Below are 18,969 nucleotides of genomic sequence, written 5' to 3'. Positions count from 1 at the left end.
AAAAAGCAAAAACAAAACAAAAAACAGATGCTTTAAACAGACTTGATGATGTTTTGGCTTATCTTCTTCTGGAAGTTATCTATGTGAAAAGAAAAGCTATGATCTGAAGTTTGCTTTAGGAGCAGCAGCAAGGGAACTAGCTGGATGATATTAACAATAATTATTACTAAGCTAGAACACATCCATTTTGTTAAATTCCACATAAGGAGATCTTGTATTTGGGAGTGAGTGGGAAAGACTTTTTAATTCTTCAAAGATCATATTTTAAACAGAAAAATTGGTCAATTTGATTATATTAAGATTGATAATTTTTTTTTAAATAAACGTACACTGTGACAAAGATAAAGTTGACAGATTGTGAAAAACTTTGCAACATCAAAAGCTGACAAAGAACAAAATAACCCCAGAATAGCAACCAGTAAAAAAAGAGATTCTATTTTTTAAAATAAGCATAAGCTACAAAGAGGTAATTTATCAAAATGGTTATTCAAAAGCTAATAAGCTTGTGAGAAGATTCTAAAACTCATTATTAATTAAAAAATAATTAGAATATTGGGTTAGTTTATAAACTGATCCCTCATGTATCCTTATGCAAGAGATCAATCCTCTATGTCCACATATCCACACTTGAGTCCTTAGTTATGCTGAACTGAAGGACAAATGTGGGCCTCGTGATTAAGTCAAGATAAATGCTGTTCCATGAGGGTGCAGCCAGCCATTTCTAGCTATCTTGTCTAACTGCAACAATTTCAACTTTTCTCTTGTTTGTTTTTCATTTTTATTCTAAGTACTATTTGTATATGGTTCTTAAAAACTCCTCTGGAGAAAGAAAGTAAGCTTCCACATTTAAATAAGCAGAATTATACTGTGCCTAACAACCCTGAAATTCTTGTTTTTTTGGTTTCAGGCATGACATTATCTACAGAGAACTCAAACACAGAAGTGGCATAAACACTAAAAGTATATCTTGATGAAGAAACTGAGACTTGTAGAGGCTAGCCTATTTAAGGCGACCATGTTAATAAGCTTTACAGCCAGGATTTGAACTCAGGGGCTCTAATATTAGAGATTATGTTCTTGGTTACAGACTTAGAGTGGAGTCATTGAAGTAGAATATAAATAACTAACAGAGTGTTTTTCTTTTTTTTGTAAAATTTATTTCTTATTACTTTATCAACTGTACTCTGTGTTAGGCACAGTGTTTAAACACTGGAACTACAAAGATGAAACTCGTGGCCTCAGGTCAGACAAATGTTACATTATATGTCTAATACATACATCATCATAAGCATGGTGGTGGAGACATGTCAGGGTATATTATGAGACCAGAAAGCAGCAACTTCTAATTTAGCCGGGAGAGATCCTAGAGGCTTTCTGAAGAAAAGGTCAGTGAGCTCAAGTTAGCCAGAAAAGGGTTTGGGAGGTGAAGCAAATCCAGGTAGGTAAAGACAATGGGGAATAAGGCATTGTGGACTTATGTTTAAAGGTTGGGACTAGATGGGAAATCCATCAATTCCTTCCATATCCTGTCATCCAGGACTCTGCAACATGACCCCATACAATGGCAAGAGGTTTTAGGCAAGCACTGAAGGTCTCCTGTGATAGAGCACCTCTTTTGGTCTTGATTTTCAAATGCCATATGCATCTTACATGAATACAAGGTTAGAAAATCATGTAAACATCTTTTTAAAGCCAAGTCAGCAGATACTAAGCTATATTAATTTTTATGTGATAATTTATTTGCTTTTTGTTAGAGGTATGTTTGCTTTATGGGAATTGCACATATTTCTCTAAAGTGTGTTAGCCACTCAGTTATATCTGACCCTTTGTGACCCAGTGGACTGTAGCCCACAAGACTCCTCTGTCCCTGGAATTCTTCAGGTAAGAATACTGGAGGAGATAGCCATTCCCTTCTCTAGGGGATCTTCACTGCCCAGGGATTGAACCCAGGTCTCTTGCACTGCAGGCAGATTCTTTACCATCTGAGACACCGTATAAATAAAACTTGTTTATTATTATTATTAATATACTTGAAAGATATTAAGGCATGTCACTTGATTTTGATGATTTGATTCATCCACTGAGTGTGAACTAGTAGGAAAGGAGGTCATATTTAAGTTGGATTTTGATGAAGACAGAGGATGGGGGAAGAACATTTTAGGCATATGGAACAGGATAAATACATGGATGTAAAAGAAGATGATCAACTCACAGAAAATAATAGAATTTAAGGCTCAGAAGAGGGGGCCAGTTTGTGTTTGAAACTGTAGGAAGTAAGAAATCACAGATAATAAAGTCTGGTAAGATTGCTTATGAAGTTATGTATGGGTAACTTACATGGTATAATAAAAAGCCTAATTTTTATATTTTGTGTGAAATAAAGACCATGATGTTCAAAATGTAGAGGAATAATTGAGAGAGTTTTGTGGGAGGAAGATAAAGAACAGAGAGTAGAAAAAGGGAGGCCATTAGAAAGCCACCCAAGGGGAGATTTGAAGTCAGGGACAATTTAATCCCTCGAAATCCCAGAGAACCAAGTTTCCAAGCTACTAATAGCACACATTTAGCAGAAATGATAAAGTTAAGAACAATTATGTAGTTAAATGTTGTTTTGCTTATACAATGACAGATTCCAGCTTTACTTTGTTTTCCTATTAGGCTAAGGAGTTATTGACCCAGAAAGAGTAATACTATAAGAATCCTAGCATGAAACCTTGTTTGAAAGAATCCTCCTGGCCTTCATCCAACATACACTTTTTAGACTCTGCCCCACTCTAAGCAACCAAGAAGTTCCATGGGTAATGGTTTTCAATATCTATTGGAACAATGGCTTTCTTCAGGGAAGTGAATAGGCAGTAGAATCATATTAAAAAGTCATCCCCAAACAATAGTTCTACAGAAGTAATAGCAATATATATAAAACATAGTGTGTATTAAAAAACTTTGATGCAACAAAAAGATATATGACATAATACATCTTGTATTTACGTAATAAATGAATCACATAACCAACAAAGATTAGTATCCAAAACACATTTTAGAATTTTACGCAGATTAATAAGTAAAAGGCAAGCAAGCCGAGAGAAAAATCAGCAAGGAATTAATAGGCGACACACAGAAAATAAAACTGAATTGTTCACTGAGCATATATGCAAAGATGTTCCAACTCATTAACATTAAAATAGCGTTCATCTCTGTAAGACGACAAAAGGAGGAGGATGAAATTTGAAAGAACTACAAAGTGAGATGCCAATTTATGTCTATTATTTAAAACCTTTAAACAATAAAGAGCAGAACAAATATTACTAAACGCTAACAACTGGTCATCTAAGTGGTAAGTATATGCATTTTTATTTTCTGTAGTTTCTTTTGTATTTAGAAATATTTCTTAATAATAAATTTACATATGTGAGTATGTTACCCTGGTGTTCTATAAGTATGTCCCCACCTATCATTTTTGTGAGATAGAAATGATAAGGGAAGCAGGATGAGTTAGGGGAAGGACACAGGAGCAGAAGTTGAAATCCTAAATTCTAGTACCAAATCTTCCACTTTCCCACTATGTGACTTTAAGACAATCACTTATTTGAAACTGACTCCTCACTTGAAACCTTGAATAATATCCACCATTAATATAAGAAGTTATTGCAAGGAGTGGATTGTTTCATGTACATTAAAGTGACATTCAAATGTGAAGAAAAAATATGGAAATTCTAATAACCTGCAGGTAATGTAAGTTGAATGAACATACTTTCCCACTTACTTATGGAAGCAGACATTAGAACAGAAAATAGACACATATTTTTTCTTACCGGGTCTATTAGCTGGGAATAGAGTTCATGGCAGTTGTCAAATATATATTTGTACGTAGAATCCAGGCAAGCCCTGACGCAGTCCTTCACCACCATGCTGGCCTTAGGGGGGCTTTGCAGCTCCAGAACCTGGTATACAAATTATTTTCTTAAATTTAAAAATATAACACTGTATTAACTATATAAAAATAGTCAAGCAATATTCTATAAACATTTTTAGTTGACTTTTCTGTATCCAGGAAAAATGTGGTCTGAGAAATGTTTTAAAGGTATAAACACCCATCTTAACTTCTTAATATAACAACTCAGAGAAAATGAACATAGTTACAAATATTTAAATAGAAACATTTGAAGTTACCCATCACAATATCATCCATTCCTTCCATCCAACCACTCAACAAATATTTATCACCTACTATACATCAGACTCGGATGCTGGGAGGGATTGGGGGCAGGAGGAGAAAGGGACGACAGAGGATGAGATGGCTGGGCATCACCAACTCGATGGACATGAGTTTGAGTGAACTCCGGGATGATGGACAGGGAGGCCTGGCGTGCTGCAATTCATGGGGTCGCAAAGAGTTGGACATGGCTGAGCAACTGAACTGAACTCAACTGAACTGATACATCAGCCTGCAGATGGTGATTGCAGCCATGAAATTAAAAGACACTTACTCCTTGGAGGGAAAGTTATGACCAACCTAGATAGCAGATTCAAAAGCAGAGACATTACTTCGTCAACAAAGGTCTGTCTAGTCAAGGCTATGGTTTTTCCAGTGGTCATGTACGGGTGTGAGAGTTGGACTGTGAAGAAAGCTGAGCACCGAAGAATTGATGCTTTTGAACTGTGGTGTTGGAGAAGACTCTTGAGAGTCCCTTGGACTGCAAGGAGGTCCAACCAGTCCATTCTAAAGGAGATCAGTCCTGGGTGTTCATTGAAAGGAATGATGCTAAAGCTGAAACTCCAGTACTTTGGCCACCTCACGTGAGGAGTTGACTCACTGGAAAAGACCCTGATGCTGGGAGGGATTTGGGGCAGGAGGAGAAGGGGATGACAGAGGACGAGATGGCTGGATGGCATCACCAACTCGATGGACATGAGTTTGAGTGAACTCCGGGAGTTGGTGATGGACAGTGAGGCCTGGAGTGCTGCGATTCATGGGGTCGCAAAGCTTTGGACACGACTGAGCGACTGAACTGAATTGATACATCAGACAATGGCAATACTACAGGGAACAGAAGAAACAGAAATCCCTTTCTTCATGGAACTAAATGTTAGTAGAAAATAAAAGAAACCAATAAGATATATTATATTGTATTGCATCCTGAAAGAAAAACAGACAAAGAGGGATAGAAAGGGTTTCATTAAAACAGAATTTAATAAAAAGGACTTTAATAGTAGATGAATTCAGAGAAGAGGGTGAGACCAGTGGAAAAAAATCATAGTCTACTCTAGAACTTAGCTTTAAGCAAGGGAGGAAGGAAGGGGACTATCTGAGCAGAAGAGCAAAGTGACCTAACACACTTCTTAAAAAGGTTCCCTTATGCCGTCTTAAGGCTGTCTATGGAAAAATCCAGAAAGGCCAATGATGAGAATAGTGCAGTAATTCAGTCTTGAGAGGATAGTACTTAAATTATGATCATGCAAAGCTAGGAGGAGGTATTAGAAGAAGTTCTGTTCTGGTTAATTTTTGAAGGAATGGGTAACAGGATTCTCTGACAAACTGGATGACTTATGTCAGAGAAAGAGATGTGTCAGAACCGGAAGTGTATGATCAGGTCACCCAAGACGGCTGTCTTGCTTTCTGTGCATCCACTGCTCCACTAGTGTCTATTTCAGCTACACCCTACTACCTGACTGATCTCCTGTATACTTGCCCCAGGCCCCATCTAACGATTCATCTAACTTTGAGTGAGTGAGTGAGTGAAGTTGCTCAGTCGTGTCCGACTCCTTGCGACCCCATGGACTGTAACCCACCAGGCTCCTCCATCCATGGGATTCTCCAGGCAAGAATACTGGGGTGGGTTGCCATTTCCTTCTCCAGGAGATCTTCCCAACCCAGGGATCGAACCCAGGTCTCCTGCATTGCAGGCAGATGCTTTAAACTCTGAGCCACCAGGGAAGCCCATAATAACTTATCAAAGGGGTGGTGAAGGGCATGCTCCTCTGCTGGTTTCTCTGGTAATGGATGAGTCAATGGGACATCAATTCCCCATATATCTGGTAACCCCACTTTCTTCCCAGGATGAAGATGACCACCATATTCTGTCCACTGTCTGGGATACGCAGTGGGATGTCACTCCAAGACCTTGTTTCAGACAAGTAAGATCCCCCTATCAATTAAACCACTGATGTCTGTTGCTGACTCCAGGCTCTTTCTTTGGTCTTGAAGCTGGGCAAGCTGGGCAAGCTGGCCTGTGGGAGGCAGCACAACACCAAAATTTCAATCTAAATAACTGGTACAATGGAAGTGGCTTTAACTTAGATGAGCAAGTCTGTGTTTGGATGATCAAAAGATCAGTTTCTGACAAGTTAATACTGATAAGCCTGTTACACATACAAGTAGATTTCAAATAGACATCTGAGTAGATGAGCCTGGAGTAGTGTAGATGCCTGGACTAGTGGCAAAATTTGAGAATTATTACTTTAGAGAAGAATTTAAAGAAATGAAACTAGATGAGTACAGAGAAGAGAAGGGTTCCAAAAAGTAAACCCTGGGTAATTCTAGCCGTATGGCATTAAGTAAATGAAAAAGAACAAAGCAATAAAGAAAAAAAAAAAAAAACAGCCACTGAGATAGGAGGAAAAATAAGTTTAAGAGGGGTGTCCTGGAATCTAGAGAAGAAAGACTTTCCTGGAGAAAGGATTGATGAGATATATTAAGTGATACTGAACACCATAGGATGAAGACTGATGACTGATCACTATATTTAGCAAAGTGATGGTCACTGGTGATTTGGACAAAATTATTTTTGATGAAGTGATGGGGTAAAATCTGACTGGAGTTGGTTCCAAATAAAAATAGATTGAAGATTTAGTATTTTTTTTTAATTTTCTATAGATTGAGCTGTACATTTAATGCAATCCCAACCAAAATCCCAGTGAGAACTAATATAATCTAAACAATATTGAAAAAAAAAAAAAAGTGGAAGATGCACACTATCTAATTTTAAGATTTGCTATAAGGCTTCAGCAAACAATATAACATGGTGATGATTAAAGTATAGACATTTGGAAATCACGGAGTCCAGAAAGAGACTCAAACAAATGTGACCAACTGAAGTTTTACAACGATACAACTGCAATTCAATGTATAAGGGATGAGCATATTAATAAATGGTATGAAATGGTATGAAAACTACAGAACATGCATATACAGTAAAATGATCCTTGATTCATTCTTTACTTATTGGAAAAAAAAAAAACTCTCAAAATGAAACACAGGACTAAACAAAGTAAAATAAAACACTTAGAAGAAAAATAGAAAAATTTCATTGTGACCTTAGCTTCTTAGCCAGTAGCACTATCTCCAAATAGAAAAACTGATAGATTTTATCAAAATTAAAAACTTTTGATATGCAAAGATAATGTTAGAGACTGAAGAAACAAGGCACAGACAGGAGGAAAATATCAGGAAATAAAGTACCTTACAAAAGATTTGTATCCAGAGTATACAAAGAACTTAATACTCAACAGTAAGAATGAAAAGTGGTCAAAACATTTCAACAGGTTTTTCACAAAAGACACTCAATTGGCAAATCAGCCCAGTAAAGCACATCAACGTTATTAATTATAATTTTATAGAAGGAAAAAATTAAGACCACAATATGAAACAACTCTATTCCTAGTAAAATGGCTAAAAATAAAATAAAATCATGGAAAATGACAAGAGCTTCCCCAGAAGATGTAGAACAACTGCAACTGGCAATTCTTGTAAAGTTTAACATACATTTAACAAATTAGTGAAGAATCTCACTCCTTGTTACTTATCCAAGGAAAGTGAAAATGTATGTTTACACAAAAACATATATGAATATTTTTGACAGTTTTATTTGATATGACCCAAAACTAAAGACTACCCAAATGCATGTAGTACATACATAACAAAGGATTACTACTCAGCAAAAAAAAAAAAAAAAAAGAATCAACTGTAAATACACTCAACAAGATGGATGAATAGCCAATATATTACACTACAAAGATTATTTCATTCATACAATATTCTGGTAAAGGTAAAACTATAGGGGACAATAACAAATCAGGGTGTGGGAGAGAGGCTGGCTGTAAAGGGGAAACATAAGGGAACCCTGGAGGGTTATGAACTTCTGTATCTTAATTATAGTGGTAGTTATGATAACCACACATGTCAAAACCAATAGAACTTGACAAGAAGAGTGAAATTTACTGTCTACAATGAGGGGAAAAAATGACACTAGAAGGAGAAAATGTGTTCACAAGATAATGGAAGAAAATAAATTTGGAACAAAATGTTAAAAGGACTATTTTGATGAGTCTTAGTATTAAAGGAAAAAAGGATAAGAGTAGTAACGGTACCAGGGACCTTCCTGGTGGTTCAGATGGTAAAGAATCTGCCTGCAATGTGGGAGACCCAGGTTTGATCCCTGGGTTGGGAAGATCACCTGGAGGAGGAAAAAGCAACCTGCTCCAGTAATCTTGCCTGGAAAATACAGTAAACAAAGGAGCCTGGTAGGCCACAATCCATGGAGGTCGCAAAGAGTTGGACATGAGTAAAAGTTGGACATGAGCAGCTAACACACACATACACACAGTAACTGGAAAAAAAAAAATGGAGAGAAGCAATATCTTTAAGGCTGGAAATGATAGTATGTTTGGTGAACAGGAGTATCCAGTGGAGAGGGGAAGACTGATAATTCAGGTGAGTGAGGAAGATTGCTGGACGACTGTTTTAGTAACTCAGGAGTAAAACCGAGCAGGACTCCATGAGGATCCTGGGCGCTGGACCCTTTTTGTTCAGCCTCTATGTCCTTGTCTGAGTTTCACAGGGCAGGTTCAAACAGTTGCTAATCAGGGAAGTCAATCCCAAAGGAAATCAACCCTGAATATTCCTTGAAAGGAGTGATGCTGAGGCTGAAACTCTAATACTTTGGCCACCTGATGCGAACAGCTGACTCACTGAAAAAGACTCTGAAAGACTGAAGGCAAAGAAGAAGGGGGCAGAAGAGGATGAGACGGTTGGATGGTGTCACTGACTCAATGGACATAAATTTGAGTGAACTCTGGGAGATAGTGTACTCCATGGGGTCACAAGAGTCTGACAGGACTTAGGGAAAGAACAAGAAATCAGTGAAGGGAGGGGATGCAGAGATAAGGGCAGAGTAGCCAAGAAACAAAGTGCAGCCTTCGGGCAGGCAACCCAACTGAACTGGTAGCCTCAGTTCAGTTGCTCAGTCATGTCCAACTCTTTGTGACCCCATGGACTGCAGCACACCAGGCTTCCTTGACCATCACCAACTCCTGGAACTTACTCAATCTCACGTCCTTCGAGTCGGTGATGCCATCCAACCATCTCATCCTCTGTTATCCCCTTCTCCTCCCACCTTCAATCTTTCCCAGCATCAGAGTTCTTCACATCAGGTGGCCGAAGTACTGGAGTTCCAGCTTCAACCTCAGTCCTTCCAAAGAACATCCAAGACTGATTTCCTTTAGGATTTATGGGTTTGATCTCCTTGCAGTCCAAGAGACTCTCAAGAGTCTTCTCCAACACCACAGCTCAAAAGCATCGATTCTTTAGTGCTCAGTTTTCTTTATAGTTCAACTCTCACATTTACACATGACCACTGGAAAAACCAAAGCTTTGACTAGACAGACCTTTGTTAGCAAAGTAATGTCTCAGCTTTTCAATATACTGTCTAGGTTGGTCATAGCTTTTCTTCAAAGGAGCAAGCATCTTTTAATTTCATGGCTGCAGTCACCATCTACAGTGATTTTGGAGCACAAAAAAATAGTCACTCACTCTTTCCATTGCTTCCCCATCTATTTGCCATGTATTGATGGGACCGGATGCCATGATCTTAATTTTTTGAATGTTGAGTTTTAAACCAACTCTTTCACTCTCCTCTTTCCCTTTCATCAAGAGGCTCTTTAGTTCTTTCTTTCCTTTCTGCCATAAAGGTGGTATCATCTGCATATCTGAGGTTATTGATATTTCTCCCAGCAATCTTGATTCCAGCTTGTGCTTCATCCAGCCCAGCATTTTCCATGATTTACTCTGTATATATGTTAAATAAGCAGGGTCACAATATATAGCCTTGATGTACTTTCGCGATTTGGAGCCAGTCCGTTGTTCCATGTCCAGTTCTAACTGTTGCTTCTTGACCTGCCTACAGGTTTCTCAGGAGACAGGTCAGGTGCTCTGGCATTCCCATCTCTTTAAGAATTTTCCACAGTTTGTTGTGATGCACACAGTCAAAGACTTTGGCATAGTCAATAAAGCAGAAATAGATGTTTTTCTGGAACTCTCTTGATATTTCAATGATCCAAAGGATGCTGGCAATTTGATCACTGTTTCATATGTCTTTTTTAAGTCCAGCTTGAACATCTTGAAGTTCATGGTTCACATAGTGTTGAAACCTCGCTTGGAGAATTTTGAGCATTATTTTGCTAGTGTGTGAGATGAGTGCAATTGTGGGGTAGTTTGAACATTCTTTGGCATTGCCTTTCTTTGGGATTGGAATGAAAACTGACTTTTCCCATTTCTGTTGGCCACTGCTGAGTTTCCAAATTTTCTGGCTTATTGAGTGCATCACTTTCACAACATCATCTTTTAAGATTTGAAATACCTCAAGTGGGATTCTATCACCTCCACTAGCTTTGCTTGTAGTGATGCTTCCTAAGGATCACTTGACTTTGCATTTCAGGATGTCTGACTCTAGGTGAGTGATCATACCATCATGGTTATCTGAGTCATGAAGATCTTTTCTTGTTTAGTTCTTCTGTGTATTTTTCCTACCTCTTCTTAATATCTTCTGTTTCTGTTAAGTCCATACCATTTCTGTCCTTTACTGTGTCCATCTTTGCATGAAATGTTCCCATGGTATCTCTACTATTCTTGAAGAAATCTCTAGTCTTGCCCATTCTATTGTTTTCTTCTATTTCTTTGCATTGATCACTGAGGAAGGCTTTCTTATCTCTCCTTGCTATTCTTTGGAACTCTGCATTCAAATGGGTATATCTTTCCTTTTCTGCTTTGCCTTTAGCTTCTCTTATTATCTTAGCTATTTTTAAGGCGAGCTCAGACAACAGTTTTGCCTTTTTGCATTTCTTTTTCTTGGGGATGATTTTGATCAGTGCCTCCTGTACAATGTCAGGAACCTCTGTCCACAGTTCTTCAGGCACTGTGTCTATCAGATCTAATCCCTTGAATCTATACTTCCATTGTATAATTGTAAGGGATTAACCTCAAGGATTTATAATTGGAAGGGATTTACCTGCAATGTGGGAGACCTGGGTTTGATCCCTGGGTCAGGAAGATCCCCTGGAGAAAGAAATGGCAACCCACTCCAGTATTCTTGCCTGGAGAATCCCATGGATGGAGGAGGCTGGTGGGCTACAGTCCACGGGGTCGCAAAGAGTTGGACACGACTGAGCGACTTAACTTTAACGTCAAGGAACACACATAACAAAATCAGTAAACTCTTTATAGAACTAAAGTCCAACACATGGAAAATGTCAGCACTATTCATTCTAGAGAAGTCCACCTGAGGCCAGATGAAAGGAACCAGAGAAATTAAAGAGATTACCTCAGACAAAATCAAAGAAGCACAGGCCCTGAGCACACCTTGATCAAATCAGCAACATTGGGCCTACCTTCTCCCCCACCCCCCATAGCACTTGATGAATTTTTTTCTATTTCACCCAAAACTGTCTCAGAGATTTGATTAAGTACCAGTGCACAGAGGCCAAATTTTTGGCATCAGGAGGGGAGGAAATTAATTGCATGAGTAGAAGATATAGCTGTTTATTTTAGGAGAACAAATATCTAAGCAATAACAATGCAAAACAAAATTAGACTATGGACACAGGCATAGGTAAGCAGGCAGATGGGGGAGGTGGCAGGTATCTGTGGTCAGAGCTTGAGGAAACTCTCCTCATTTTTCAGTGAAATAGGAAGCAAGGTTATCAGTTATTAGTGAGGGTGGTGGAGGAGGAGCTGCAAGTTTAAGAAGATTTTGTTTCCTAAACACCACAAGGCTGTTGACTTAAGAATGGCAGGTTTGGAGCACTGTGTTGGCACTCCCCGCCCTCATTTCCATTTCCCCACCCACTCAATGTCAATGGCAGGCATCACTTGTCAGTGAGCAAACATTCCTAGTGAGCCAGGACTGGGTATCGCTTTAACTTTCCAGAAACTGGAACAATGTGTAAATATTTGTTGTTCAGTTGCTCAGTCATGTCCAACTCTTTGCAATCCCATGGACTATAGCACACCAGGCTTACCTATCCTTCACTATCTCCAGGAGTTTGTTCAAACTCATGTCCACTGAGTCGATGATGGCATCCAACCATCTCATCGTCTGTTGCCCCCTTTTCCCCCTGCCCTCCATTTTTCCCAGTATCAGGGTCTTTTCCAGGGTGTTCAGTGTTTGCATCAAGTGGCCAAAGTACTGGAGCTTCAGGTTCAGTATCAGTCCTTCCACTGAATATTCAGGGTTGATTTCCTTTAGGATTGACTGGTTTGATCTCCTTGCTGTCCAAGGGACTCTCCAGCACCACATTTTGAAACATCAATTCTTTGATGCTCAGCCTTCTTACGGTCCAACTCTCACCTCTGTACATGACTACTGGAAAAATTATAGCTTTGACTATATGGAGATAAATATATATATATATATATATATATTACACACACACACACATATATATATAAAACTGAGGTTATCATATATAATCTATATGATAGTGTGTGTGTGTGTGTGTGTGTGTATATATATATATATAGTTAGTATACACACACACACACACATATATACATATATGGACTTACATATCTCTGGATATAGATAGATAGATCGCCCACCAGTGCAGGAGACCCAGGTTTGATCTCTGGGTCAGGAGGATCTCCTAGAGGAGGAAATGGCAACCTGCTCCAATATTCTTGTTAGGAAAATCCCATGGACAGAGAAGCCTGGCAGGCTGCAGGCCATAGGGTCATAAAGAGTCAGACACAACTGGATGACTGAGCATGAATGTACACACACACACACATATGAAAAAAGAAGTCCAGCAAAATAGCTGAGTTAAAGCTGAAATGCAAAGTGAACATCATTTCCATTTAAAGTTCTTAGAGATTTTTTTTTTTTAAGTAAGTGCCATGTCAACTCATTGGAGAGCTTTGTTTAAGATGGATTTAACTTAAAATTAAATTTGAGCCAAATGTATCAGAATATCCTAAGTATCTGGGATAATCCTTTTCTCAACATTTTATGTTGTAACATTCATTTAGCAAAGGCACCACATCTTATTCACCAGGGATGAATAATACTTATCAAGAGACAGGTAAAACAAGACTTTACCAGGGAATAAATGTGTGTCACGTGGGGACAGTGACCAAAAAAATAAATAAAAAAATAAACGATGTACCTTCATCCTAAAAAAGGTGATACTTGTTAGCAGGTCAACAGTTGATTTCAGGTCTTGCAGTCTTTCAGCATTGCTGGCAGGAAAGTGTTCCTGGTTAATTAGAAAACAGGAAATGGGTAAATTACCAGCATTAAGCCTCCAGTGGGAAATAAACTAGCTTTCAGTGGGAAAAATAAAAAAGGTAAGTAAATTATGTAAAATTTAGAAAGTATCACCACAGTATTCTCACAACATTTTTACTATAAAATATTACAGAGGGTAAAAAAGTTGGAGATAGTCTTGTCTTAGTCTTAGAAAGTCATTCTTCTGTTTATTCCCACAATATAATAAAAATGTACAAAATAATATCATTAATGTGGCACTATTAGGTTACTCATCTTTGATTCATAAAATAGTATTGTTATGGAAAGAGGGAAGGTCAGTACCTATTTGAAAATTATTTTTTATAATTTTATCAAGAAAGGTTATTTTTTTGAAAATACTTTTGGGAGCCTTTACATGTGCTATATTTACTTTTTGTTATAAAGAAACTTTTAAAAATTAAAAAGATAAAAATTAGACTGCACTGTACTTCTCTACAAAACGTATTTGGGATTTAAACAAAAAGTTTGGTGAGAAATGTCATATAAGAACAGATGTTCAGAATTCTGAAGAAACGGAAAGGTATAATTATTAAAATATTAAAGAAACGATTTTATCATTGAGAAATTTCTCGTATTAACATGCTTTCAGAGAGGCTTTTTAAATAGTCTTCAGAAAAAATACAGGTAACTTTTCTTAGTAGATATTCAAGAACTCAAGCAAAGTTGGGGTGTCAAAGTGATGGTGAATGTGGTGGCCTCAAGGTCCTTCTTGTTCCCAAACATCATTTTCACTGCCTGGCATAGCAGTTCCCTTCTCATAGCATTGGCCCCAGTTCCAACATGATAGATGAGTCAGACAAAATCTGGTATTATAATTTCCAGAAATGTGCATTAAAGATATTCTTCAATAAAATACTAAAAAAAAAAATGAATACCGAAGAGATACATATGTGGACATATGTAAACACGTTTAGAATAAACCATTAAGTAAAGAATACAATAGCTATTAGTACAGATTTTTTGGTAAATAAAATATGCAATTATTTTTTTTGTAATTAAGGTATTCTGTAACTAAAATTATATGTGTGTTTTTACATACATACATGAATATATTTGTGTGTGTGAGTTTCTGTGTGTTTCACGTGGAGGTAAAGTGTAGAACTATTCACAATGAACTCTGGACAGCTTCACAAACACACGTTGTATTGATCCAGGAGTGAACTAAGCAGTGACTACCAGAAGGAGTCTCAGAAGCTGAGGAAGTATCAGCAGGATATCTCATAAGAAGGGGGAGCTTTCAAGATGAGGCCTGGGCCACATACTTCTGCTTCATGAAGTAGCAGTCAGCCACTCAATCTCATGACTATTAAAATATTTAAAGCTCTATGTGTACACACACACAGAGTATTGTTGCAGGCTGAAGTGGAGTGAGGTACCTGGACAAGGGATGTGTACTTGATTATTTAGGAGACCTGCCTACTGTGACAGGACACAAGATTCCAAGATCATTATCTTTACTTCTCTCTTACACAGTGGATAACTTTTTTACAATATGACAAGAAATGATCTGAGCCAAGCACAGCATTTTACTTTTAGGCAAAGAATTTTGTACGTACCCTATACTTTGACAGGTCAATTCTTAAAGAATTATGCAACTGGTCCAGTAGTTTTATGAATTTTTCCCTCTGTACAAAGCAAACACAAAATAGGAAAGCGGAAATCAATGATCATTCTAAATGTAGTCCTCACAACAAAACTAGTCTGAGTTACGGTCCCCATTTTATAGCAGGTGTGGTGTTTAGTCTTCATGTTTGTCTCTTTTGTGACCCCATGCACTGTAGCCCACAAGGATCCCCTGTCTGTGGGATTTTTCAGACAAGAATATTGGAGTGGGTTGCCATTTTCTTCTCCAGGGGATCTACCCAACCCAGGGACCAAACCCATGTCTCCTGCATCAGCAGGCAGATTCTTTACCACTGAGCCACCACAGAAAACCATTTTATAGGAAGGAAGGTAAAAAATTGTCAGTTATTTCTTCCAGATCATAGAGCTGGTATGTGCAATAGCTGTGATTCAAGCTTAGGTCTCTGACACCAAATCCACACTCTTTCTGTAAGTCACACTGCCTCTTTCTGATGAATGAGACTATATCCAGAGAGTTGTGTTAGAAAGAGTCCAGACAGCACAACAGTATGCGTCAGGAAGAAAAATATAACCCAACCCCCTACAACCGTCAAATGCCACACCATCTCTCCAAAATTAAACCATAGGTTTTTAAAGTTCTCTTATCTATGGAAGTGGGAATAACTGCTCTTTTTGTCAAAATCAATTTCAAAAAGCATTTCCCTTTTGGTAATAGACTTCATAATCTTAAAGGATCGACTGCCTTTACAGTATATTAATGATTTAGTGCTAAAAAAAAAAGTATAAAAATCAGGTGAACAAAAACTACTGATGCCTTCCTCTGATGTTGTTCAGGGTTGGACTGACCTCTTCAGAGAAGGATTTAAAGATGATAGGTGATAAGAATTAAGTAGTTTTGCTAACAATCATAAAGATATAGGTGTGTGGATTAAATAAAGTAAACAAATTAGATATGGTAAAAACCATCAAAGTCACACAAAAAAGTTATAGGTCAACAAAAACCAGTCTGAGTCCCTGATTTCCAAACAAAAATGAAAAAAAAAAAAAATAGGGAGACGGTTAGATGACATTAGAGGCTTATCCCTACATTAATATTCTGTAAATACTACATTACACTCTGTAATATATTAGCAAAAGCAGAAATTTTTCCCAGTAGTTTCACATATAAGGTAGATTTATGGGGTATATAACTTATATTCCTTGGAGTCACTGATCTTGATGAAATGAGCTGAATATTAACAGGAGTTGATAAACTGTTCCTAAGTTGAGACTTCAATTTTCTGAATAAACTGTCTTTTATCAGGTTTATACATCAGTGAACAAAGTTTGAGTATGGCTTCTGTGTTAACTAACCCCTGTGGTGGCAATGAAGGAGCCTAAGAAATGAAACTTGTCTTCCAGAAGCTTGTCATCTTATTAGGCAAGTAAGATTCTCCAGGAAAGCTGCCAAAAAACACAATGAATGCCTTGGATTTTTCCTTCTTATGCCCTATCATACCTTCCTAGGGGAAAAGGTATACTGCCCTTTATTAACTCCCCATCACCCACTGATGTGGGTCAGTGACTCTCAATCAAAACAGAAAAATAAAAGAGCCAGTACAATCATCAGTTTAGGTCACAGTAGTTAATCATTCAGTGATCATAAAAATCAATGTGTTTGTGTCAGTCTCTGAATGCTCTATGCGACCTCCGTTATTGGTATGAATCATTAAGACAGCTGACATGACTCTAGTCAATCATGCTATGACCCAAACACACTGGGATATCTCATATGGCCATCTGCCTAATACCCATTCTTCTTCTTTTCCTTACTAATAGAACCTCAAGAGTCAAATGTGTCCTTTATGAAACACTTACCTTCCCAGGCTATTTTTTTTTTTTTTTTTTTACTCTAGGAATGGCCATATAGCAAAGTTTTGGCCAATAAGATGTATCTAGCTTATTAAAGGAGAAGGCAATGGCACCCCACTCCAGTACTCTTGCCTGGAAAATCCCATGGATGGAGGAGCCCTGGTGGGCTGCCGTCCGTGGGGTCGCTAAGAGTCGGACATGACTGAGCGACTTCACTTCACTTTTCACTTTCATGCATTGGAGAAGGAAATGGCAACCCACTCCAGTGTTCTTGCCTGGAGAACCCCAGGGATGGGGGAGCCTGGTGGGCTGCCATCTATGGGGTCGCACAGAGTCAGACACGACTGAAGCGACTTAGCAGCAGCAGCAGCAGCAGCTTATTAAGGAGATAGAACTAGCCAAAATATTACCAGTGAATTATTATTTAGAAAGATTCTAAAAGAATGTTGTGCAGAGTTGTATAATATTAGTGTTTGCCATATAATTCTTTGTCAGGTCATTTTTCCATTTGCCCTTTGTGTGTCCCTCCTTTTTCCACTTTAAACTCACACTAGATAAGAGAAGGTCAAATATACTGAGGCTATAAGATAAAAGCTAAACAAATGGTAAGAAGGATGAGGTAGGAAGATAGGAGCCCCCACATTTCACCCTTAATTCTGGCTGTCCATCCTTTCAAAACATTGCAATCCTGAGCAGTTGTATTAGCCCTGAAATCCTTACCACCTCTGGACTCAGATTACATGGGAAAAAAATATTGAGTTAACTTTGTTTAGTCTGTTTCATGCAGCTCAAGAAAATTCTGACTGATACAGATTATGCATTTGGTCTTCCTACCTAGGTCTTCAGTGCCCAGCTGGACAATTTACATTCAAAGAAAATAGAAAACTGGGGTGAAAACCACCAGGCTTGTTGTTGCTAAATCCCAAACAATATCAGATGATACGAAATTAAAAGTGTTCTACTGATTGAATTTTCATAGACATTTTTTAAACAGCAGGACAGCTTGAAATTTAATTTTATTTACCATGTTTCTATTTAACTAGAGTTAGATTGGCTTTGTGAGAGCAGAGGGGGCCTATTACCTACATGGTGTGATTTGAGAAATAAGAAAAGACTGTGTGATTAAAAAATGTTTCCCAAGGGGCATGCCGCATTCCTGAAACTGCCACGTTATGCCTGGTATTTGGTAGGGACCAAATCTATAACATTAGCAGTAAACATTATCTATGATCAAAAAGTAAGTTTTAATTAGTTGACAAGAATACTCCAGACCAGGGGTCAGCAAACTGCCTGTGAAGAGCCAGACAGTAAGTATTTGCAGCTCTGTGGTCTCTGTCACAACTACTAAACTCTGCCATTGCAGCACAAGTGTTTCTACAAACTATATATAAATAAATGAGCATGGTTGTTTCCCAGTAAAATTTTGCTTATGGATACTGAAATGTAGATTTAATATAATTTTCATGCATCCAAAAATGGTAATCTTTTGATTTTTTAAAACTATTTAAAAATGTAAAAGCTATTCTTCCGGGAGCCGGTGAGGCATTCCACTTGTGACAAAGGTCATGAGGAAGGAGGCTCGGCATACGCAAAGGTGGGATGGAGCCTCAGGAGTCCCCCCGGATATTCTTGAGCATCTACCCGCCAAAAAACCAGAGTCTGCCTATTTTATTGCTTTGTGCTCTCACCTCTGACTTTACTGGGGGCTGTCCCCCACCACCATCTCGCTCTCTCTGTCAAAGAGTTAACTTACAGCTCCAATTAATAAAGTTCCTGGGCAATTAGGAGTGTTTAAATCCAAACCCCTCAGATGGCTCTCTAACTCGCCTGACAAGTTTACCCGGACTCCTGCAGCTATGCATGCGATTGTTTACAGTCTCCCAGCCTCGAGAGGCACCGGAAGCTTAAGATATTCAAATAGCTTAGAGCCTCTCAGAGAGTTAGAAACTGTCAGAAT

General features: G+C 38.2%; 1 protein-coding gene across 1 annotated transcript in view; it reads right to left on the bottom strand.

The window, feature by feature from the left end:
• Positions 1 to 18,969, bottom strand: part of UNC13C (unc-13 homolog C) — a 644,738-nt gene that overhangs the window by 258,942 nt on the left and 366,827 nt on the right. Inside the window, 3 exon segments of the mRNA XM_070377927.1 lie at positions 3,813 to 3,941; positions 13,435 to 13,524; positions 15,134 to 15,202. Coding sequence (XP_070234028.1) covers positions 3,813 to 3,941; positions 13,435 to 13,524; positions 15,134 to 15,202 — 288 coding nt within the window.

This window comes from Bos mutus, chromosome 10 (assembly GCF_027580195.1).
Source record: "Bos mutus isolate GX-2022 chromosome 10, NWIPB_WYAK_1.1, whole genome shotgun sequence".
NCBI classification, from domain to species: Eukaryota; Metazoa; Chordata; class Mammalia; order Artiodactyla; family Bovidae; genus Bos; species Bos mutus.
Note: the sequence above shows the minus strand (reverse complement) of the source record. Positions and strands in the feature narration are given on the sequence as shown.